This window comes from Suricata suricatta, chromosome 2 (assembly GCF_006229205.1).
Source record: "Suricata suricatta isolate VVHF042 chromosome 2, meerkat_22Aug2017_6uvM2_HiC, whole genome shotgun sequence".
Lineage (NCBI taxonomy): Eukaryota > Metazoa > Chordata > Mammalia > Carnivora > Herpestidae > Suricata > Suricata suricatta.
This window is the reverse complement of record NC_043701.1, coordinates 13,880,262-13,905,192: the sequence shown is the minus strand read 5'-3', so window position 1 is coordinate 13,905,192 and position 24,931 is coordinate 13,880,262. Positions and strand designations below refer to the sequence as shown.

The following is a 24,931-nucleotide window of genomic DNA, read 5'->3' as shown; positions in this document are numbered from 1 at the left end:
AAAGCTCTACACCTTACAGATCACAGGAATGCAAAAGATGCCAGAGGAAATAATGTCTCTTGAGGCCTCAGCCTGAAAATGGTTTAATGTTACTTCTGCCCATATTTCTTTGGATGAGGCAAGTGACATGCCCAAGTCTAACATTAATGAGGAGGAAGAAGACTTCACTCACCATGGAGGGAGGTACTTAAAGGTCGTCAAATAAAGGATGATGATGTAGAATTTTGAAACAAGGAGGGCATGAAAAACTGGAAGCAATGATTCAATCTACCATATGCTCCAAGATTTCACATCTGGGTCCTGATCTCTGGCAAAGCAGAAAGAGGCCATGAGTAACAAGAAAAAACAAAATAAGAAACAAAAATAAAAACAAACGAAGAGCAAACAAAACCTTAAAACTATTGGACACTTGGATTTTTATTGTAAGTGAAAACAATGATCTCTAAAAAAAAGGGGGGGGGCAATGGACATCAGTGAGGACTTTGCCAGCCGAGACACTGACATGGTGGGTTGTAGAGGGTCTTGGCTGTGGAGTGATGAACTAGCACCAAGAGTATTACCATTGGGTCACGAGCTCAGGGTCAGGGTTCAGGCTGCATCTGAACTGAGCCTGGGGATGTGACCAGGAATCTAGGTGAATAGACAATGGAGGTCAGGGGTGGACTGAAGACCAAGCTGCAGAATACACTGAAAAGAGCAAATATTGATTCAGGGGATGAGGTGGGGAAGGGAGCAGCTGAAACATTGAGAGCCAAACTCCAGTTTGGAAAAGCAAGATGGAAGCGAGGCACTGGCGAAGTCCAGAAGATCTGAAGAAGCCTAAATACGGAAAGCCTAGTGTGTCCATGCTGTCTTGAAATATATTATAACCAGGGGGAACACGCTTGCAGATTGGGAGCTGTGTTGTTTAGGATAAATGTATTGTTCTATGCTGGGCAGTGAATTTATGGATGCTGTTATGCCAAGAAATGGCTGCAGCTGAAAACATAAATAGTTCTAAAATTGTTTTAAATATTCTCATGGGTGCTAAGGCCTACTGTGTTATTAAAAAGTTATATATGTTTTAGGATTATCTCTTGCCCTTCCCAAAACTACCCCTTGGTGATGGCTGGTGGTTATAAGAAGAAAGGGCATATCCCAGTATTGCAAGGTCTGTTACACAGGGTGAATTTCACTTGGGTTTTCAAAGATAAAAAGAGGCTTATTTTAACTCATTCCCACACTCCTCCCTGTCATACACTTGTGTACAGTGTCCTCTACGAAGTTGCTGACAAATCTGAATAGCGGGTACTCTTGCAATCCATAACCAACCACAAACCTTCCTTTCCTTTTTCCCTATAAAATGGGTGTGCTTAGTAAAACAACTAAATATAGATGAGTTAATGTAATGATAAATATCAAGAGAGCCCCCACACCCGAGTAGGCAAAAAACAAAGCATGGCATTCAGAATAAGCTAGGGAAAAAAAAGTTTTTTAATTACTATTCATTAGGGTCAGGTTCTTTCTATATCATCTTTTCTGTCCCAGAATGGCCAGGAACACCCCTCCCCACCAGTATACACATACGGGTTACTCTCTTCAGGCTTTTTCCAGGTCTGCTGGCAGCTCTGATGGTCTTTGGACTGGGTTGAGTAGTGTCCCCCCAAAATTCATGTCTACTTGGGACCTTAGTATGTGGCTTTAGTTGGAAATGGGGTCTTTGCAGATGCACTGAAGTTCAGATGAAGTCACAGTTAGTTTAAGGGGGCCCTAATCCATGACTGATGTGCTTATAAGAAGAAAAAACTGGATGCAGACACAGGCAGAGCGAAGATGCTATGAAGACTCAGACACACAGGGAGGAAGCCACGTGACAATGGAAGTAGAGTTGGAGAGAGCGGCTGCAAGCCGAGAACTCTGAGGGTTGCCAGTAACTCCAGAAGCTAAGAAGAGCAAGGGAGGATCCTTTTCTAGATTCTCAGAGAACATGGCCCTGCTGACACCTTGATTTCAGACTCTGGCCTCCAGAACTGCAAGAGAAGACATTTCTATGGTTATAAACCCTCAGTTTGTGGTGCTTCTCTTTCCTTTTGTTCCTAGGAGACTCTTGTAGTCTCCTTTTTCTTATCAGCCTTGTTGGGCAAGAGCAGACCCATCAGAGGCCTGGCTGGGGCTCTGGCCCTTCCATCCTCAGACCAAGCCTGGGTTGCACCCCTGGGGCCAGCCTCTAAGTCTCAGTTTCCCCATCTTCACAGTAGACATAACAAGGATGTGGGTGGAGATGAAAGGGCACAATGTTTACAAAGCGTTTAGTATGAAGCCTGACGCATAGCAAGTGCTGAGGAAATGCTAGCTATCATTAGCATGTGCTTTTTGAAGGCTCCTCATCCCTTTTCACCCTCCTTAGTTGGAAAGTGCCCTGATCTTGCTCTTCAGTAAAAGCCAAGAAGAACCTATGTATCCTCTTGGTCCAGTACAGCGGCATCAGGCATAGTGCCTGGCACAGCGCAGGCACTAAGTCCATCTTTGTGGAGGGAAGAGTGGAATCACCAAATCTTGTTTCAATACCTCATCATAGGAGGGAACACCGTACAGATTTTACAGAGTTCAGTGAATAACCCAAGGTGAAACTTCGGAAGATGGATGTACTTTAGTTAAATTTATTCACACTGTGGCATGGGTGATGTGGAAGCCAGCTCCCCAGAGGGCGGAGGTCAGGCTGACTCTGTAGGTCTGCATATTTGAACCAGGGCTCAGGGGGTTAAGAGCTATGAGCAAAGGGCATGGAGATTCTCGGTAATCTTAGACTGGAGCTATTGCTTTCTGACTTTTTTTCATGCAGTTTCCAGTTGGACCCACACCTGATCATTGTGGCTAGGAGATATGCAAAGGCCAAAGAGTCAACTTGCTAAGAGTCAGGTCAGTGCAAAGATTTGGGGATTACAGTAACAAACAAGATGCAATGAGATTCTACATATTTTTGAAACACAATATCCTTTTGTTATTTAGATTGCCTAAGCATTTTAATCCATTTGTTAGGCTGGGAGACAGAATTGAGTTCCCCTGGCCTGTAGGCTGTTGGACAGGTCACAGTGCAATAGAAAGATGGAAATATTGGCTAGGTTTATGAAGACATAACCTCACATCCAACTCGCAAATATTTTTTGGATGTCTACTAGGCAAGATACAAAAGAACAGAATCATTCTGTGTGCTGATACCCAAAGCCCCTGTGTACCAACCTTAGCTACTCAAACATATCGAAACTCAGCTGGTCTCCACTCTGCACAGGCCAGTGTTCACTTTAAATTTACCTGTCCTTATTTCAAGTCTCGTGGTCCTGCTGACTCAGTGGCTGATTTGATCAACTGATTTTGATCCCAGGGCATGACAGAGTCCTGTGAGTGGTAGCTGCCTTTTAGCAGGGGTCTCAGAGTCCTTAATCCAGAGAAGCGAGCAGGGCAGGGCTTTCTGCATCTCTTATCTTGTAGACAGCGGGGGGGTTCCAGGCACTCTGCTGCTCTGCAAGTTTAAAATGAGAGACCATTGAGGCTGCCAGCTAAGCACACACTCCAGAACCAGAACCAGACAGCTCAGCAGCTTACTGGCTGTGTGACCCTGGGAAAGTTACTTAATCTCTCCGAGCCTCAGTTTTCCCATCTGAAGATCACCCGAGTAGCCCCTCTTGCACAGGGTGTGGAGAGGAATAAATGAGTTAACATACGTGAAACACGTAGAACAGCTCCTGGCCCGAGGGAAGCATTCCGTAATTGTCCGGTATCACTATGCAGGACACAGAGACAAGAGCAGCCCCCTCTGTCTTCTCTGGGCTCTAACTTAATTGTCTGTTAGGGTTCGCTCAAGGCAGACGTCTCCTTTTCCCAACAACATCTAAAGGGTTCTTTAAGGACTTCATAAAAACAAAAGGATTAACTACGGATGACTAAGTCCACATGATGGAAACAGAACCAGGTACAGTAAATAAAGAACTTAGACAGGATTATATTCCCACAAACAATATACTGAGCTCTCCTGCTCTTCATTTGCAGGCCTCCACATTAGGGAACTGGTGGCCAAGGGGAACGTCTCTATTCTGGGTGGGCTCCTGGAGGAGGTAGCCCTCTGGCAGAACCCTCAAGAATGATTAGGACTTTCCAGGTAGAGAAAGAGGGCAGACACAATAGGCAGAAAAGAGTGTGCTGGAACCATGTGAGGAAAGCCAGCACCTGGAACACAAGATTTAAGGAGATACTCACTCACAGGTCATGCAAGAGCCGGGTTGGCATTTGCACATCCCCAAAAGTGAGTGCCTCCTTAAATGTTGTACCCTAGATGCCTCATTTGCCTCACCTTGGTCCTAGCCCTGGGGAAGAGCATGGGTGAAAGCCTGGAAGGGTAAAACAAGCTGGCATAACTAGAAATGTCCAAGTCATGCAAGACGGCTGGAATCTAAAGGCGAGGGAAGGACCCATTTGGAATGACACTGAAGAGTCAGGCCTGGGTCAGATCATCCAAGGCCCTGTGTGCCAAATAAAGGAGTTTAGTATTCAGTGACAGGAAGCCAATAGAGAATTCTGAACTGGGCCACAACATGGTCAGATTTACACGTTAGCAAGATTCTTCTGGCACTGGTGTGGACTGCAGATTGTGGGATGAAGACGGAAACTGGAGGCTGGGAGGCCAGTTCAGGACACTAATGAAGAGTCCGAGCCCCAAGGGAGACAATAATGGCTGAAATAGGGTGGTGCCAGTTAGAAGAAAGGAGAACACATCTGAGATGTTTTGAAAGCAGAACCGACCGTATGTGAAGATTGCTAGCAGGAAGATTGATGGAAAGTGTCAAAGATGACACTGAGGTTTCTAACTGTGGAGTTAGTAGGTAAGATAAGAAGGACCTAGAAGGCAGTTAGTTATCAGGGTTTACCCAAGCCCAAGGGAAATCCCATCCCCCCCCCCCAATTTGTTTTCCATAAGATATGCTCTCTGGGAGCTGGGATGTGTCTTACTCGCCCCTGGTATCATAGCCACAGTCAGTAAGGATGGCTGAACTGAATTGGGTGGCTGCCAGACCCCATCCCCCATCCTGCTCATTGGCTAATGAGTGGCCTTGGGGGTGTCAATGTTCTTTTAAAGATGGCCCTGCAGCTGGAATCAGGCCAACACAGCAATGTGTTCAGCCTTCCATCCTGAGCCTGAAGGAGCCTGGCTGGGGCTCTGACCTGTCCTGCGTGATCTTGAGTCGGGGCTGCAGCCAGGGCTGGAGCTGGGCTGGCCTGGGGGTCTGGGAGGGAGGGGGAGGGGGAAGGGAGGCGAAGGGCAGTGAGGGCCTGGAGGGAGGCTGGGGAAGCTTGAGCTGTCCGGTGAAGAGAGCCTATTTGAGGTCAGAAAGTTGCCCAGAGAGCAGGCTGAAGGGCAGCGGGGTGCTGAGGCGAGCCCAGAAAGGCTGAAGCAGCTGACCTGGGAGGAGGGGAGGTGTTCACTGCAGACGCCAAGCCCGGGCAAGTGGAAGTGCTGAGGCCACGGTCAGTGGTCAGCGTCTGAAGGCAGACGCTGGGACTCACTTCCTCCGGCTCCGGCTCAGCCACACACACTGACCCTGTGGTTAACAAAAGCCCCCAGATCCTTTCCTACCAAGCAGGTCAGGCCTCTCTCTTCCTGCTCTGTATGCATTTCGCTGCATTCTCATAAAAATAGAGTAAAGAAGCCAATCTCAGCCCTTTGAAATATTAATTAAAGACACCACAGTTTCCTTATTTAACTGAGGGTTGCTACCTCATTTGGGATTATTAGCAAAGCAAGACAGCCTTTGTTGTGCTTGACAAAGTGATTAATTCAGACTCTAGGTGAATTTTGGCTTTCTCAACATCTTTTGATGTGCTAAGATTCCCTAGTGAGGACAAACATCATCAATTACTTAAACAAGCCATTACCTTGAGAGCACAATTATCAGTGAGGCCCGGTCTACTAATTGGCAGATGGAGAGAGAGACAGGAACCCTCGGCCCGGCCTGGACCCTTACCTGTCTAAGAGGAGCAAGTCTTTTAAACGGTCTCATTGTGATGCTCCCGCTGAGCTGGGGCAACCGTTCTTTTTCCACCACTTCCAAAATAGGTCGTGGGTGAGCCTGTAGATCTAGAAGCTGCCTGTGTTCTCTCTGCTGAGAACCTCCTTCTTCCGGGCAGGGCTGCGGAACCAGCGGTGGGGGAGCTGAGAAGGGGTGAGTTCACAGAAGCCAAATTCTTTCTTGATAGGAGTTTGTAAGAAATTTGGGGGCTTGCTTTTTTTCCTCTCTAGACTCATTTTCTCCAGCTTCTGGGGGGAAGTAGAGTGAGGCAGGGGCTTTTGTAGGATGCCATGTCTGGGCCTCCGGTCCCCAGACACATGAAGAATTCAAGGCCCAACTACCGGAGGCACTTCATTTTCAAATAGATAAACATATAAAATTATATGTAAATAGATCTGTATTTGAAATTTATAAAATTAAATATATCATAATAAATTCAAATATATTTTATTTAAAAATATTAATTACGAATATATTTTTGATCTATTTAAATTCAGGTTAATGTATAGTGTGAAAATGGCTTCAGTAGAACTTAGTGACCCATTGCTTACATGTAACACCCAGTGCTGGTCCCCTAAGTGCCCTCCTTAATGCCCATCCCCCAGAGAGCCCATACCCCCGCCCAATTTCCCTCCAGCAACCCTCAGTTTGTTCTCTGCATTTAAGAGTCTCTTATGGTTTGCCTCCTTGTTTTTTTCTTATTTTTCCTTCCCTTCCCATATGTTCTTCTGCTGTGTTTCTTAAATGTATTAAGCCATTAGTCTTTTTGTTCCTTCTCCATGCTAGAAGAGTCTTCAGGGGAAGATTTTATGCTGCATCTATATTTGTCACTGTATTTTCTGGTGTGTCTGTGGTGGGGGGCTCAGTCTAGTTAAATTCAGCCAAATAACCAACACTTAAAAAAACTCAGAAGTGTTTCATAAATATCACTTAACTGATTTTATGATATAATTCAATTGCTTTGCTCTATTTTTTAAAATAGCAAGCTAGGTTGCGTGTGTTTCCACCTTTTGAAACTTCTCTGTGCTAGCTCATCATTTTCTTGAGTTCTCACTGATGCAGAAGCACAAGGCACGCTCTCAGAATCCGCCTGTGGCCAACTGTGAAGTGGGGGAGACTTGGGGAACAGATGCAGAGGCGCCATCACTGAGCCCCTCTCCCTTCTGAACCAACTCCGATTCCATGTCCTTTGCTGCCTCAGTCCCAGAGATGCCAATTAGTCCCCACTAGTTGGCTTTCGGGGGTGGGATGGGCATTGGACATCCTGAGAGAGCAGGGCCCACTCAGTGTACCCCCTTGCTCCCTCTTCCCGGCCTCCTGGTTTACCAGCCCTTCCAAAGCAGCAGTCTCTTTCAGTGCCTTCACTTGCTACGGTGACACAGCTCTTGTTATTCAATGCTAGCAGTGACCCCTCTGTCCTCAGTTTAATGGTTTTCAGGAGACCGGTCCCCTTTGGTGGGTCCTGTTGCTTAAAAACTAGCCTTAAGGAGGAATAACAACCATAAGGACTGCTTGCCATTTTTTTCAGCTTTGACAAATTCCTTCCAGTAGTTGGACAGAAGAAGTGCTCTTAAATCATCAAACTACAAAGCATACATTTCAACTGGCACGGGATGCTTCTTCGCTGCAAAGATCATACTGCAAATGCTTAATTAACTGCTTGTCATTAGCCGTTGAAAGTTTGTCTGGTCCACTAGGCTGTGAGTGACACGTCCCTGCAGCGGCCCTAGCGCCCAACCCTGCGTCTGGAGTGAGACATGCAGTGAATCTGTCTCGACCCAGTGATGCTCTTCATTTGTAACCTGTTGGTTAACATTAGCCCTAACAGTGACAAAGCACTTGACTGCTAGGACCTCACCTCTTCGGGAGCGTACACCACTCTCACGGTTTAGAATAAACCCAATGGCAAAAGCAGACTGGCTCTCTTCAGTACTGAGAAAGGGAAATACGGGACAATAAGATTCGTTTGCTCTAATTCTCCACGTGCACTCTGAGAAAGGTCCTTCATTGTTCTCTTGCCCTGGTGTTAGCTGTTGACTAAGCCAGGGCAAACTGGACAGAGCACACAAAAAACCGGGGCCTGCTCCGACCATCCTCAAGAGCAGTGGCCTATGGACCATGCATGCATGTGAACTTTCAGGGGGTTCACAGACTTAAAAATCTTTCCACTGTAAGGTGTTTCTTTTTACCATTACTCCGTATCTATGGTCATGACATAACGATTCCTTTCCTTTTTTTTTCTTTTTCTTTTTTAATTTTTTATTTATTTTTGACAGAGAGACAGAGCATGAGAGGGGGAGGGGCAGAGAGAGAAGGAGACCCAGAACCGGAAGCAGGCTCCAGGCTCTGAGCTGTTAGCACAGAGCCTGACGTGGGGCTCGAACCCACAAACGTGAGGTCTGACCTGAGCCGGAGTTGGAGGCTTAACCGACTGAGCTACCCAGGCGCCCCTTAACGTTTCCTTTTAAAATAAATGCACTTAAGTTTATTTAAAGGAAATTGGTAAGCAAGTAAGAGCATAGGACATTTGCAGGCATGGCAGAAATTGTAAAGATGGTATACAAATGACTGAGTTTAGAAGATTAGCATCTTGATAGTGACTGAGAGTTATTTCCTCAACTGACTCTCCTGCTCTGAAGTTGGGATAAAAATGGAAAAGTTAGCTCTGTGCTATCATAGCCATCAACTGGGAGGCATCTTCTTTGTTTAAAAAAAATTGTAGTATTTTCTTTACAATACTTATCTGCTGGCTGTTTAGTCGGTAGGGTCAGTAAAGCCTAGTTCAGTGTTTGGTGCCTGAGACAGAGGCTTATTGTCATGTGAGCCCTGGGCTTGCCTCCCCGCCCCCCCCCCCCCCCCCCCCCCCCCCCCCCCCCCTCCGCAAGCAGCTGTACCATCCAGTTCTCTCAAAACAGGAAGCCTTGATGATTGTATAGTCCCCACCCAAACACTTCCCCTTTTCAGGCACACTCTAAAATAAAGTCAGGATGTACACATAAATATGTTATATTTATAGAAATATAAGTTGGTGTGGTAGCTGAATAATGACTCCCAAAGATTTTCATGTCCTAATCACTGGAATTTGTGAACACTACTTTATATGGCAAAGGGACTTTGAGGATGTGATTAAGGATCCTGAGATAGGGAGGGTGTTCTGAATTACGTGGGTTGGCCCTAAATGTAATCACAAGGGCCCTTATGAGAGGAATGCAGGAGTCAGAATCAGATGTTAAGGTGGTAACTGAGAGTAGAGATTGGAGCGATATGGTCATAACCCAAGGAAACAAGGACACAATACTTCCCTGGAGCCTCCAGAAAGAACCAGGCCTGTTGACATCTTTAGACTAGTGAGATTGATTTTAGACTGCTGACCTCCAGAACTGTAAGATAATACATTATTTTGTTTTAAACCATTAAGTTTGTGGTTATTTGTTATAGTGACAATAGGAAATTAATATAGTTGGAAAAGCTTACTTTAAAAAAATTCCTTCACCTGAGGTGCCTGGATGGCTCAGTTGGTTAAGTGTCTGACTCTTGATCTCACCTTAGGTCTTGATCTTGAGTTCAAGCTCTGTGTTGGGCTCCATGCTAGGTGTAAACCAACTTTAAAAAAAATCTCTTCACTTTTTGATAGTATTCATGATATTGATCTTTTTCATAAGGTATCACTATACATTTAAAATAATTCCAATTACAGAGGATTCAACTAAAAACTTTCAAGATCTATTTATGTTTTTGTATACATATCCATGTGATTGAAGTATCAAAATGGTATCATGAAGTATCACCAAGAAGTACAATGAAAAGTCTTTCTCTTGTTATGATCCCTAGATAGCATTTTCCACTAAACAGAACCACAGGCTCCTTGGGAAAGCAGCTAATCTAGTCTGGGGCAAGAAATGTACAAGATGAACCTAAAGCATCTTGTCATTTCAGAAAGCAAGAAAGACATTCTATCAAAAGTACTCAGGAGCAAACTTATATGTCGTCCCACTAGCCAAAGATGGGACAATTTGATGACTAAAACAATCATTGCAGTGGATCAAAACATATCAAATGTACTTAAATCCATGAATTTATAATGATACAAAAATATCATGAGTCATTACTGTAAGATGTTATACAATCAGCTCATTATTTTGAAAACTAACAATAAAAGGGAGGAATCAACACTGATCCTACTTTTTTATATGAACTGTTCCTGAGGCTACCACAGCACATGAGGGTAAATTCAGAATTATTCCAGCTAATAGTGCAGAAGGAATATCACCCTTTTGCAGCTCCTAATGAATTAATGGATCTAAGTGACAACTGTCACAGGTTCTAAGATCATAATAAAAGAGAAAAATAGACATCATCAATCTCCTATAGAGCAATCTTGCAGAAAAAGCCTCTGGATCAGGCTATGAACACTGCAGTCACTGGAGGATCTTTTTAAAATTCCAAAGCCCAGGTCACACCCTACATAATTAAGTCACCACGGGCGGGTGGGGAGTGGGACGCAAACATGAGAATATCCTGAAGCTCCGAAGGGTGCAGACAAATTCTGGAACCAATAGTTTAGATCTCATACCAGACTGGAACTGAAGAACATGTTAAACTACACCATGGACTATGCAACTATGGAAATTCAGACTGTGGGAAACTCTACACAACACAACCTGTTTTTGTTTTTTGTTAAAAAAAAATGCAAGAGGCGAAAAGGTAGGTTAGGGGGTGGGGTTGAGGGGAATATAGAGACTTAGAGATACTTAAGAGGCACCTCACCCAATTATAACACATAGAATTTATTTAGATCCTCATTCAACAAATGTACTGTATTATGAGACACTTGGGGAAATTTAAACACCTATAAATTTTGTATCTTCATGACTTTCAAATTTTCTTACATAGCATATTATTAAATGGATGTATCATGATTTATTTAAACAGCCCCAAACTGACAGACATCTAGGTTGTTTCCAGTCTTTTGATGTTATAAAAATGCTGAAATGAATACCCCTGTATATGCTCAAGGATGTGGGTAGAACAAATTCCTAGAAGTTAATTTGAGGGGGCAAAGGGTAAATGCATTTGCTAGATGCTAGCAAATACCCCTGCTATGAGGCTTGCAGCAGGGCAGAAGCAATGGAGATGGAGAGAAGGGGGCAGATAGGGAGAAGGAGCTAATGTGAAGATGGAACTCAAAGGATTTGCTGATAGACTGTAAAGCATGAAAAATGAAAGAGAAGGATAAAATAGGTCTAATATCAGTCAACTTCAGCCAAGTTTCACATGGACAGCAACTGCCTCCGATCTCAGTGATTTACATCAACAAATATTTATTTCTTGCTCACACTACATGTCCAGCATGGATCACTTTCAGCTCTGCTCCTCATCCTCTTTATTACAGGACCCAGGCTTCAGGAAAGCTCTCACCTGGGAGACTAGGGATCTCATGGCAGAGGGAAAAATAAATGGCTCACCATGTGCTGGTCTCTTGACTTTTGCTTGGATGTGGTACACATTGTATCTGTTCATGCTCAGTTGGAAAAAAAAAAAAGCCACATAACCAAGCCTAGTGTAAATGGGGTGGAGATGTGTAATCCTCCAACGAAAAGGGTTAGTCATATATTAAAAAATCACACACTTGACCATGTCTCAAATGTTTCTGGGTTGGTCGATGGGTGGATTGTGGTTGCAATTGTGACATAGAGATAACTGGGCAGGATGTGATTTAGGGGAAAACTGAACTCAGATTGAGACATGTTAAGTTTAAAATGGCTAATAGACATTAAAAGGGTGCAGCCAATTCGGCAGTTATACAGAGATGAGTTCAGTGGAGAGGATGGAGAATGGAACTAGAGATAGAAATGTGAAAGTTAATTTTTAATTGTTTATTTATTTTTGAGAGAGAAGAGACAGAGTACAAGCAGGGGAGGGGCAGAGAGAGGGAGGGAGACACAGAATCTGAAGCAGACTCCAGGCTCTGAGCTGTCAACACAGAGCCCAACATGGGGCTCGAACTCACTAACCACGAGATCATGACCTGAGCCGAAGTTGGATGCTTAACCAACTGAGTCACTGAGGCGCTCCAGAAGTGTGGAAGTCGTTGATGTATAGATGGTATGTGAAGTGATGAGACTATTAGAAGGCAAGGAGGTACCAAGGACACCGAGGAGCAGCCTCTGAGGTATGAGGAGTGCCGACAGGGAGCAGGAGGAGGAGAGTGTTACAGGAAGAAGAGTGGTGATCTGTGTCAGATGCTACTGAGAGGTCAGGTACAAAGACTGGCAAGAAATCATTGGGTTGACAAGATCAGAATCATGGATGACTTTGACAAGGGCAATCCCAGTATGGTGGCGGGTACATAAAAAATAGCTGGAACAGGAGAAGAGGAGACTAGGGGTGTAGAGGGGAGAGAACAAGTCTAAACACTGCTTGCAAAGGATGTGACTCACAAGAAAGCAAGAAAAATAAGGTAATGACTAGGATCAAAGAGGACTGCCTTCTTCCTTTAAGATGGAAGACCCTGAAAACTGTTTGTATGCAGACAGGAATGATCCAGGAGAACGGGCGAAAGCAACACAACTGAAGGAATAAATAGTTGAGAATTCTGAGTAAGAGGCAGGTAAGAAACACAAGTGAGGCTTTTAGATAGACAAAATATCTCTCATCGTGATCGTCAGTTAATTAGTATCTGTCATTACTCTACCTTTGGTTTCTAATAAACCTGCCTTTGTCCTCAGCATATTCTCCTGTGTTCTCATGTGGTGGCTGGTCCACAACATCCTAGCCCAGAGGATGGAAAGGAACAGGTTATTGGAGTCAGAGGATACCAGCACTTGTTGGAAATGTGGCAGACCCGGTTTCCATTCTGACTCAATCACTTAGCAGCACTGTCACCTTAAGTGCATTCCTTAACCTCCTTAGGACTTAATTTCCTAATCAGTAATATGAAAATAATATTGATTTCTACCTTTATAGGATTACTGGAAGGCTCATGTAAATCAATGTATAAAAAGTTCTTAGCACAGTGCTTGGTGCACAGGAAACATAAAAATTATTATAAATTATAATAATAGTAATGACTCTATAACTCTTTCGTATGTCTGTATAAATGCATTTTTCTTGTGTTGTGACAAAGCGGTTGTCAGGCTAATAACTGCAATGAGTAGGCTTTTGTGGTTTTTATATTATTAGGGAAAGTATCAGTCAGATGCTTATGTATTTATTCAGTACTCATTTATTTTCTTTTCCCCTAGAGGAGTGAAGATTTAAAGCAGTTCCCTTTTCTGGGTCTTTTGGAACAAATTATAAGGAATTTTACTTACTAAATCTTATGGATAAGGCTGGGCAGAATTGAAAAACAATAGTAAGCTCTTATAATTCTAAAATCTCTCTCTCTGAGTTTTGCTTGTGTGCATCTTACAGCATATTTTATATTCAGAAGTTTTCTATTAGAATGTAACTATCAGACAGTGATAGCACTACATTTCAAACTGTGTGGGATGCAGGTAAGGAAGCATTTAGAGGAGGGTTTACAGCCTTAAAGGAACTGATTTTTTAAAAATCCTGAAAATAGGTGAACTAAAACTATTAACTTAAGCAACTAAAGCAGATAAACAAAACCCAAAGAAACAAAGAACAAAGAGTAAACACAAAGAAAGTGGAAGAAAGACCATAATAAAAAATGTAGACAAAGAATGAAATAGAAAACAAACAAAAAAAACTATAAACAATCAACAAAAGCAAAACTTGGTGCTTTGAAAAGATTAATAAAATAGATAAGCCTATAGCAAGACAAATTAAGAAAAACTTCTCTAAGCAAACTAGGAATACAAGAAATGGCCTTAACCCAATAAAGGATATCTGTAAAAAATCTGCAGCAAAGTCTCACACTTGAGCTTAAAACATTAGACACATTTCCGTAATCAGGAATATGAAAAGGATGCTTTCTTTTATTGCTTCTTTTAAACACTGTACTAGAGGTCCCAGACAGTGTAATAAGGAAAGAAAATGAAAAGTGAAATAAGATGACTAGAAAGAAATCAAACTGATATTATTTGCATAAAAATAATTGTCAGCATAAGAAATCAGATACCTCACATCCAAATCAGCAGAATTAACAAAGATTTTAGAAGGATCACTGATTAAAAGATTAGCATAAAAAACAAATGGTGTTCCTACACACGAGCAATATCAATAACCAACACAAGTAAATGGCAAAAAGATACTCTTGTGCATAAAATTACAAAACTTTACTGAGGGACAAAGAGAACAGAACCAATGGAGAGATATAACACATTCATAGGTGAGAATACTCAATGTTGTAATAATGGTACTCTAATTTACAAATTTAATGCAATTCCAATAAAAAAATTTCAGCAGACTATTTCATCAAACTAGACTAGTTAGTTCTAAAACTAATATGAAATGTAAGATATTAAAAAGTATTACAGAACTATAATAGTTAAAATATGAGGCATTGCCATAATCCAGACAAATGGATCAAAATAGACCCAGGCACCTAGTACTGGGGTGTATGATAGAGGTGGCACTACAAGTCAGTGGGGGAAAGGTGGGTGGGACAGCAAGCACACTGTCTCTTTGTCAAACCTTTATAGGGATATGCTTGGCATTAGGGCAGGATTACTTTACTAGGGTCCTAGTGCCATATCTGATCTAATGAGCCACCTCTCATTATAGAACCTGATTCAACACATTACCCTCTGATGATTGATTTCACTTCTCAGGTACTGGGAGAGGAGGGGCTCTGAGGAGGGACATCAGATTCTTGTTCCTGGAAAAGGATACCTCCTCTGACAGATTAGTAATGAACATTCTGGTTTGCAGGTTGTATCTTAGTAGATAATCTAACCAGTACTAATTGAGACATGAGTGAACGTACACTAGATGGTTTCCAGCCCTGAGGGCAAGCTGCAAGCATGATCTTGAGAGAATGGGTACCTGGAGAGGGGACCAAACATGAGGATGAGGATGCTGAACAAAGGTGAGGTGCTAACAGGGGACTTGGGGTGACCTCATCTAGAAACTCAGTATTTCCGAGCAGTGCCTGCCTGGAGGCACACCTGATGCAATTTCTACACTTACAGTTTCTGGAGCATTAATGGGGCAAGGAAGGAGAAGGAAATAGAATTTAAAATCAACTAACAAGGCTGTAGGGAATTATTTTCTTTAAAAAAAAAACTATTCAGAATTCATCTGCTTATCTTCCTCTCCATGACCAAATGTGTGCCTGGAGTCAGCCTGCAGTCACCCATCAATGACTGCTCATTTTGCAATTAATTATTTAACCAGTTGGTGTGGCACAGTGATGCCTGCCACCTAGATCAGCTATGGTAGGAAATGAAGTGGGAGAAGGAAAGAATAACTTCAGAGTTGGGGAATATTTCTGAAATTAGAGAAAAAGAGATGGCAAAATGTTCTCTCTCTCTCTCTCTCTCTCTGATAATGCAAGAAATGCCGACATTAAGATACATTGATGTGTCTAAAAAGGGGGAGCAGATGTTATGAGAGTGCTTGGTGAAATGGGTACACTGACCATGAGGCTCACTGGGACAGACTTCCTGGAAAGCATTCTGCACCAAATATTTGAATCTGGGCACTTATGGATTTCAGGTCTAGAAAATCTTGATGCAAAAAGCGTTGGAAAAGCTTGATACACAGAGGAATTCATTATAGTAACATATCTTAAATTAGCTAAAAAAATCAATAACACCCTAAATATTTAACAATAAGAATAGTTTAGTAAATTATGATCTGTCCATAAGAGGAACATTATGCAGCCATAAAAATAATACTCAGGGGCATCTGAATGGCTCAGTTGGTTAGGCATCTGACTCTTGATTGTGGCTCAGGTCATGATCTCAGGGTTATGAGGTTAAGCCCCACATGGGGCTCCGTGCTGAGCAGGGAGCCTGCCTAAGATTCTCCCTCTCTCCATCTGCTCCTCTCCTATGCTCATGCTCTCTCAATGTCTCCCTTTAAAATAAATTAATAAAATTTTCAAAAAATAATACTCATAAAGGATTAATAATACAGAGATTTTCCTCCTTATGTCATTTAAAAAGTAGAAATATAGAGAAATAGAAATAGGAAAATATTATAGAGAATGTAACCTCAAAAACAGAAAAAAATCCCCAGAGAAAAAACTAGGAAAAATTACAGTAAACTGAAAGTAGGCTTTGTCTAATAGTGGTGGTGGTATTTTTGTCCAAATTTCTGTCAAAGCTAGCAAACACTGTGCTTTGTGTCTTAAAACCCTTTGCGAAGGCAACAATTTAAGGCCTTGTTTCTAATAATGTTTCCAATGTGGCCACAATTTTTAATGGAATTGCTTGCAAGTCCTTTGATGGCCATACGTGCCACAAGTGTAGAGTTGTCATGACAAACGGCTTTCCTTCTCCAAAGAACAGGACAGGTGGGGTTACCTGGCTTCACTGGAGAATCACGATTTTTATCCCAGGAGATATGTTATTTGCCAAAGGAATATTTCAGCGTTTCAAAAACACATCAGCAGACCTGAATCTCACCAAGTAGAAATTCTTCAATGGTGATGGTGAGAACATAACGGACGAACCAAGGAGCTAGCTGTTCCCAGAAGCACACAAGAGAGAAACCACATCCTCTATGGCTGCTTAAGATATGCAGTGAGGGAAATCCTGGAGGGCAGGCCATCACCTGACTGTCTTCTCTGGCTCCAAACCTCAATCAGGTTGACCAGCTCTTTCACACATGATTCATCAAAATATTCCCATAATTTATTGCAAGTGACTTCTTTGGCTAACCATAAGGCTGACTACTTTTGTGGAATCCATCAAGAAAGGGCTTTGTCTTGGGGAAAACGAAATACTAGGGAACTTCTATACTTTAAAAATGGAATCTTATTGTGAAAATGATTCATATGATTCAATTTATTTTGAGAATGGGCAGCAGTAAGGCACACCACTGGTAGTACAGGAATTTGTGTGCTGTAGAAGAAATGACGATTTTAGTTGAGAAATGAAACCAAAGGATGGTCTCTGAGGCTACTCTATACTTTTTGATGTTGTTTTCCAACATCATTAATCCTTACAGTATCCTTAATGTAAACAATGATAGATGTCCATAGTCATAATAAGGAATATTTGTATTAATTCCCATCAAAGAGAAGAATACCACAATATGGCGGCTGCACGACAGTTGCATACTACTTGCTTTTCACAGCAGCATCCCAGGCCACCTGCACTTTTTTGATGGCACAGAACCTAAGGGCACAATTTGACATAAAAAGGAAATTTCCTTCATGGTGACAATTTTTAGAGTAGCAGGAGGAGATTTTTTTTTAAGATCTTTTTTCCTTGATTCTCTAAAACTCATTCATGGGTATTCTTGGTGTATCAGTTTCCTAGGGCTGCCGTAACAAAGTACCACAAACTGAGCTTAAGACACCAGCAATTCATTGTCTCACAGTTCTGGAAGCCAGAAGCCTGAAACTATGGTTTTTAGAGGGCTATGCTTCCTCTGAAACCTGTAAAGGAGAATCCTTCCTGGCCTCTTCCTAGCTTCTGGTGGTTTACTGACTATCTTTGGTGTTTCCTGGCTTGTAGCTATGTTAACTCCAATCTCTGCCTTTATTGGAATTCTCCCCATGTCTCCATGTCTTCATGTGGCCGTCCTTTTATGAGGACATAAGGATTAGGGTTCCACTCTACTTGAGTACAATCTCATCTTAACTAATCATGTCAGCGACCGCTCTATCTCTAAATAAGATCATTTTATGAGGTACCAGTGGTTAGGACTTCAACTGATCTTTTTTTTGGGGGGTGACACCATTCAACCCATAACACATGGGGTCCATAACACATGGGAACAATCTCTAGATTGTCCAGAGAGCCTGTTGAGACAGAAAGAAAGCAGCATGAAGACCTTGGGACCAACAAAGATGAAACAAGGGTACAGAAAAGGAAGTGGGAGCAAGACAAATGGAACCCACATTGCAATTTTGCCCAGAAGTCTGGTGCCAGTGAGCCTTCCCTGCTGATTCTGGTACAAGGACCCTGGTTACTGATGGCAACTATGGGCCAATTCCCAGCTGAAGAGGCCCAAGTTCTATACTTGGAATACATGTTGCAAAGTGAAGTTTATGGTTATGTCCAGAACATTCTCTGCTGATGCCATATGTTTGAAAATGTCTGAATTTTGTGCAGAGACACATAAGCAGTATTCTTGCAAGTGGAGTTACATAATTAGGGCATGGACTTGCATAATAATTAGCACATGTAATTAGGCACAGACTTCTTGTCCTTTAATTAGACAATCAAGACATCTAATTACAAAATTAAGATGTAATTACGTGGCCCAAGATCTACATATCTCTTTCTATCCTTTTGAGATCACATTTAGAAAATAATTCACAAAAACTGATAGGGAAATGAAGATAGAAACCAGATTCAAGGATGCTGAGGGAAGTGTTAAGTGGACTGGTAAGTCTTCTTTGGTTTTTCCTCTTAGGTGTGAGGGGAGTTTTTTTTAAATATCCTAGTCTACTTGAATGAGTAACTTTTGCATTCTATGCTGTCGACCTCTGGAACACAAGCTAATGAAGAGGAATGTTGGCCTGACTACTCCGTGTAATTCACACGTGGCTCCTTAAGTGCGGCTTGCAATCGCACTTGAACATGGACTTACATGTGATGTCCTGGGAATTCATTCAAACCCAGTAATGCAGCCAGATGGTGGAAACCTCCTTCCCATTCTGGGTTCTCCCTAGTGACTACTTTAAAAGTAGACCCATTGCTCAGAGTAACACAAACCAGCACTTAACGACAGGCTGTCCTTTCCCTGAATTTTTTAGTTATGTGATGAAAAATTCATATTTTAGGTGCTCCTTGTTGGACTACAGGTGGGAAAGGGGAAGGTCAAAGAGTATTGCGAACATTCCTTCTTTCTAATGATAAGTGAATGCTTTTTAGAGTAGCATTTTGTTCATCTAAGTTCTAGTGCTCCCAGGAAGCTTGGGTGTAATGATAGGCTCTAAATTTTTCCTTGCTCCTGAATTGAGATTTGGCTGATCTCCGCATGACGCTAAACACCCAGTCTGACTCATTAATTTTTCTGAACTAACTGAACTTTTGACCTAATTGGCAGGCTGATTAGGGATTTTAGCCATATGTCCAGGTTTTTCTAAGCCAGTCCTGACTTTAACTGTGTTATCCCTCTGTTCCCATAAACTGGTGAAATATCCTAGTAATTCCAATGTTTTGACAGCTACACTGCACTTCTCAGACTGCTGCTTTCTCCTGGAAAGTGGCATAGAAATCTGTCGGGCCACGTTTCCTGATTTTTGGTTAAGAAAATATGCTTCCCATATGGTTTCAGGCCGTGAAAACAAAGACATAAAGAGGTTATAAGCAGTTGGTGATGAGGTCTAGTCTCCATGGTGCATTCTCTCCCTCTATTTTTCTCCATTAGCCCATGGAATGTGACAAGGGACAAATTATGTGCAGGGGTCGGTTTGGCCAGGAAAACACAAATTTGCACAGGGAACTTATTACTTAATTTATTTTTTTTTTGCTTTGCCTTCTGATAATTGTTCATGGTAGACGTAGAGACCAAGAAACTGAACTGGGGAGAGGTACATTTTTTAAAACAACGTATTGATGGAAACTTCAAGGGGGATGAAGCATTTAGACTACAGCATCTCCTTGTCTTCTGCCTGTGAGGTTTCAGGATTCCTCAATCTCCAGCCCGCCACTCAATCAGGAGGGATTTCCTAGGCTCTATTCCCCTCACTCCACTCTATGCCTCCACCTCTTTGGTCCTTAGACATGGTCGACCAGAAACCTCTCCTTCCACTCTTGCCTCAGGAGAGCTCAGTAATTCTGTTTCCTAACAGGGCCAATGTATGAATGCAAACTTCAGGTCCTTGGTTTCTAAAATTTGCTTTTCTCCTCAGGTACTCCACGTCAGCATTTTCAAGATTGGAGAAGCTGGGCATCAGACATCCCAAGCCTTCCCCTTTTATTGGAAACTTGACATTTTTCCGCCAGGTAAGGGAAGTCTTCCACTGTCTTCTAGCATAAGAGAGGCTGAGCCCAGGGCAACTTTACCCATGATGCACTGCTCCCATCGAGGTCGCCTACCCTGGGGTAGTCTATATGCGCAGGCACTGTGAGATGAGCCTACCCCTCCTTGAATGAATTTTCACATGATGACGACAATCCATTGATTATTACTCATCAACATGTAGTGAGTCCTGGCATCCGTCCATTCATCCATTCACTCCACAGCCCATTGACTGAGCGTCTAAATGTGACAAGGCCTGGGATATGGATGAAGTAGAAGTTACTTCTGCCCTCAAGTAAACACGTAAAATCATGGTGTTAAACACCAGATAGGCTGCACCCTAGGGCTTGACTGGGCAAGAGAGATGGTAGCTGTGATGTCCTTCAGAGGAGAGGAAGATCTGTCAGGGTTGGAATCACTCTGGAAGGCTTCCTAGAGAAGGAGATCCTGCAGGAGCAATACTCACAAAGACAAGAACACAGGCCAGGTGGGGAGCAATGATGTGTGTGATTGCACTTACATGAAAAACAGGGCACAGCTTGATGAGCAGCCTGGACTTACTAAAAGCTAAAGGTGAGGGAGCACTAGGGGAAGCAGCAGTGTGAGAGAGTGACGAGATGGACTGCTGGCTGGTGTGCTACCATTTTAGCGCAGGAGAAGGACCCTGAAGTAAAGGGTGACTCTGCAGAGGGGAAGATTTAGGGGAAGTCTAGGTGAAGCGGTGACGTCTTGGCCCAGGTGGTCCGCATGAAAAAAGGACATTGGGGGCAAAGTTATTGATTCCTGGGATGAACTGGGAGTAGAGAATTCAAGGTAAATGAGCTGAAGTGCCTCTAAGTGTTGAGCCAGGTTAACAGGGAGAATGGCCAAGAGTTGACAGAAGTAGAGGGTCAGGAAGGCAGCTGGTTCAGGGAGATACCTTTGGCCAGAATGACATGCAAGTGGATATGTCCAGTAGGCATTTGTAGATATAGCCCCAGGACTCTATCTTCTAAGGGTATTCAGTTTTCCCTCATTGGGTTTTCTCAGAAGCCACATGGTTTAATCTTGCAAACTCATGGCCATGCTTCCACCAGGCCCAACATCAGGAGCCGACAGATCCTGCGTGTGAAGAGCCACTAAGCCAAACAGTGACAGGAAGGGCTAAGTGTGGGCTAATCGTGATCATATCTGTGTGACATCTCTCTAGCATTTCCCCACTCCTAACCTCAGAAAGGCTGGCCCTCGGCATGAGACAGATAACGATAGCTATTTCTGACCTTTTCCCTCCTCCTTTCTTTTCTCTTCCTTTTTGTCTCTTTCTCTGTTCAATGCTCTCTTTTCACTCTTTATTGTTGTTGTTCTGCCCTTCCTTGGGTTTTAAACACCTTCTCCTCATCTTTGTCTTGGGGGGATGGCATGTTCACAATGTGAAGCCCACAAATAGCAATCACATCAAGGCTTCCTGTGAGTTCTTGAAGTAAGTGTGAAGAAATTTCTGAGTGTCAAAATAGAACAACACACTGGATAGGAAATTAAATACATTTCACATATTTCAGGGGAGGGGTGGGGGGGAATGATCAGTTGCATTCAGTTGAGTAATTTAGTATTAACATTTTGAGGAAAAAAAAACTGTATAACTGTCCATGTGAAGAGAACACTGTGCTCCTGCCTCTGGTTAATTTCCACATATGCTCCTTTTCAGCTCATCATCGTTGTATGTACAAACCTTGCCAAGTTCTTTCCAGAACATAGTAATTTCAGTGACTATTTTTATATTCATAGAAGCTTTCTTTGATATATGGCAAGCTTAGACTGTGAAAGTCGATGTAATAAGAATGAGATGTGCTTCCATTAAGGACATCAACCTCTTCCACCACCACCCCTCCCCCACCACTCAAATGTCTCCCCGTGTACTCATTCCCACAACAGAGGGACCTGTGAGCAATCTCCACCCCTTCACCTCTACGACTCCTCCGTGTATAGCTGCACACACGCTCCCTCCCTACTATACTACTTCATCCCTACAGCACAATGCATCTGGCACCTTCTGACCCTCTACCACATTACGTATTGCTACATGTACTTGTTCCCTGCTACAAAACGTGTCTGATGTTTAGTCCTATATCAAGTTACCCTAAGGTTCTTATGCTTTGACTCTGTTGGTTTTAGTTAAAAATTGGACTTGGATCATAATAATTCAGAACTTGTGATAATTTGGATAGATTCAGCAGGCATTTACACATATAGTGGCTGTCAAAAGAGGTTTTGCCAAAATTAATAATAATATAAACCAAACTGCAGACGGGAATGTTAACATAGTTGAGAAAGCAAATGGTTTTCAAATATTTCAGCAGCAATTATACACAAATACTTTAAGTATGGATGATCTCTTCCATCCATTAAAGCAGAGCTGACCGAGATTTTTCCTCAGCAATATATTTTTTTAAAGCTACTAGTTTATTCTAATACTTCAAAGTACTTGAAAGCAATATAACTTCAATTCTTTTTTATTGTTTATATAATTGTGTTCTCAAGGTTCCAGAATTTTTCCTGAATAAATTTGGATACTCAAAATTTTGTTTAATCTTATCCTTATTATAGTGCTGTGTTTTCTGCAGGGTTTCTGGGAAAGCCAAATGGAGCTCAGAAAGCTATACGGACCTCTGTGTGGGTAAGAGGGAACCTCACTCTTGTACCATGTACCTTGTCTTGCATGTTCTGATAAGGAAGTCATAACCAGAATAGGGATGTTGCATGTGCTCAGATCTTTCGAGGATCCACAAAGAGAGTGCCTAGCAGTACAGATAAGATTCCTGGAGGAGGCCACGGGTTGCCCAAGGGGACCCCATTCTAGGCTGAAAGAACACCATTTCCCAGCTTTTAAGACCCTGACCAGCCAAGTCGGCCCCTGGGAACCTTGACCATCTCTCACCACTGCCACAATCGGACAGAGTGGACCTCTGTGACTCAGTCTGGTATGCCTTGATAACCCATGACTGGTCTTTTCTTAAGAACTTCCCTAAACCTTACTTGGACCTGTTTTGCTCAACTCTGTTTGTTGAGCATGTTTTGTTCAACATGCTGTCGGCTGTACAGCCATATAGTCTACCATCCAATACAGTCCCTGTATTGAACGTGAAAGGGGGTGCTATTAATAATTACCCCAGGGCGACAGTGGAAACTGAGACTGTCCTGGATATACTGGGACACATGGCCACCATAGTTTCCAGCCAGGTAAAGTAATAGAGCCTCTCTTTTTTTTCTTGAAATTTTCCTTTATATGCCTCTGAGTGTTCTCCTTCTTTAAAAATAAAATAAAATAAAATTCCAGAATCTGGTGAACAAACATATGTTCAGATCTTTTACTCTATTCAAGAGTTGACAGACTTGAATCATATTGATTCTCAACATGTGTCTTTCCACACTGGGGCCCTAATCGTTTTAGTCTGTTTTCAAATCACTCCTCCTCGGCCACTGGGTGACTTTTCCCAGCGCCTCTCCAGACCTCCAGGTCTGTAATCACTTTTTTAGGTGCAGTAAAGTTCTGTTCCTAATGTACAGGATAATGGGGGTCCAGTGGTTTGTGAATTCTTCTGTCCATGGGACCCATGGATCCCATCATTCTCCCTGGGGTGATTTTCAAAAGAGATTAACTTGTATTCTGCAGAAATAGACCTACCCTGGAGAGCCACAGTTCTAGCCAAGTTGTTCTCTCTGCTGTTTAGTTTGCTATGTGGTCCTGCACAAGTGATAAATTAAGATGTCATACTAGACGCTGCCTGTATTAGTTTGTTATTGCCGCATTATAAACCAATCTAAAATGCAGGGACTTTGGGATGCCTGGGTAGCTCAGTCAGTTAAGTGTCTGACTTCAGCTCAGGTCATGATATGATTTGCAAGATCGAGCCCAGTGTTGGGCTCTGTGCTGACAGCTTGGAGCCTGAAGCCTGCTTCAGATTCTCTGTCTCCCTCTCTCTGCCCCTCGTTTGCTCACACTGTCTTTCTCTCTCTCTCTCAAAAATAAACAAACATTAAAAAACTTGTTTTAAATAAATAAATAAAATGCAACAACAAATTATTATTCACCATGTGTCAAAGGCATGGTCAGAATAGACTAATCAAGGCTACCCTTGGCCGAGCTTAGCTGGGTTTTCTGGTGCATCTGTCAGTCCTCTGATAGGTAAGCTCATTTAGGACAGGCTCTTCTCAAAGTGAAGGCAAATGTTCCGGAGAGCAAACCTAACAGTGCAAGAACACTTAAAGTTCCTGTTGCATCATGTCTGCTTATACACTATTGGCCAAACCACGCTAGATAGCCAAACTCAAAATCAGGGCAGGAAGCACACTCAACCTGTGGTGAGGCCAAAGCAATTCACTTGGCCAAGACTGCCATCGATGGGGCAGGGAGGTGGTGCATATCTTTCAATAATAAGCTACTTTACCTAACTCTTTAAGATCCCCGTTAGCTTGGTCTTTACTTACTTTTTTTTTTTTTAAGTGCATTGCTTCTTGGTTTTTTTTTTATTTTTTTAAATGTTTTATTTATTTTTGAGACAGAGAGATTCAGAGAATGAGCGGGGAGGGGCAGAGAGAGAGAGAAGCACAGAATCAGAAGCAGGCTCCAGGCTCTGAGCTAGCTGTCAGCACAGAGCCCGACGCGGGGCTTGAACCCACGAACGTGAGATCATGACCTGAGCCGAAGCTGGAGGCTTAACCGACTGAGCCACCCAGGCGCCCCTGCTTCTTGTTTTAAGTATGATTGATACTCAGTAAAGGCTCAGGGGACTGACACGTTTATCCTTCTCTTACGCTTACGTTGTTTCATGGCTTTTTAAAGGTTCTCATTCCAGGTCCAACAG

At 42.7% G+C, this 24,931-nt stretch overlaps 1 protein-coding gene across 2 annotated transcripts in view; it reads left to right on the top strand.

The window, feature by feature from the left end:
• Nucleotides 1-24,931, top strand: part of TBXAS1 (thromboxane A synthase 1) — a 150,991-nt gene that overhangs the window by 15,788 nt on the left and 110,272 nt on the right. Inside the window, exons 2-3 of one of the 2 annotated variants that reach the window (XM_029922693.1) lie at nucleotides 19,981-20,074; nucleotides 22,691-22,743. In XM_029922693.1, coding sequence (XP_029778553.1) covers nucleotides 19,981-20,074; nucleotides 22,691-22,743 — 147 coding nt within the window. Of the gene's footprint in view, nucleotides 1-19,980; nucleotides 20,075-22,690; nucleotides 22,744-24,931 lie in introns of those variants that run through there. The other variant, XM_029922701.1, reaches the window with a different exon arrangement.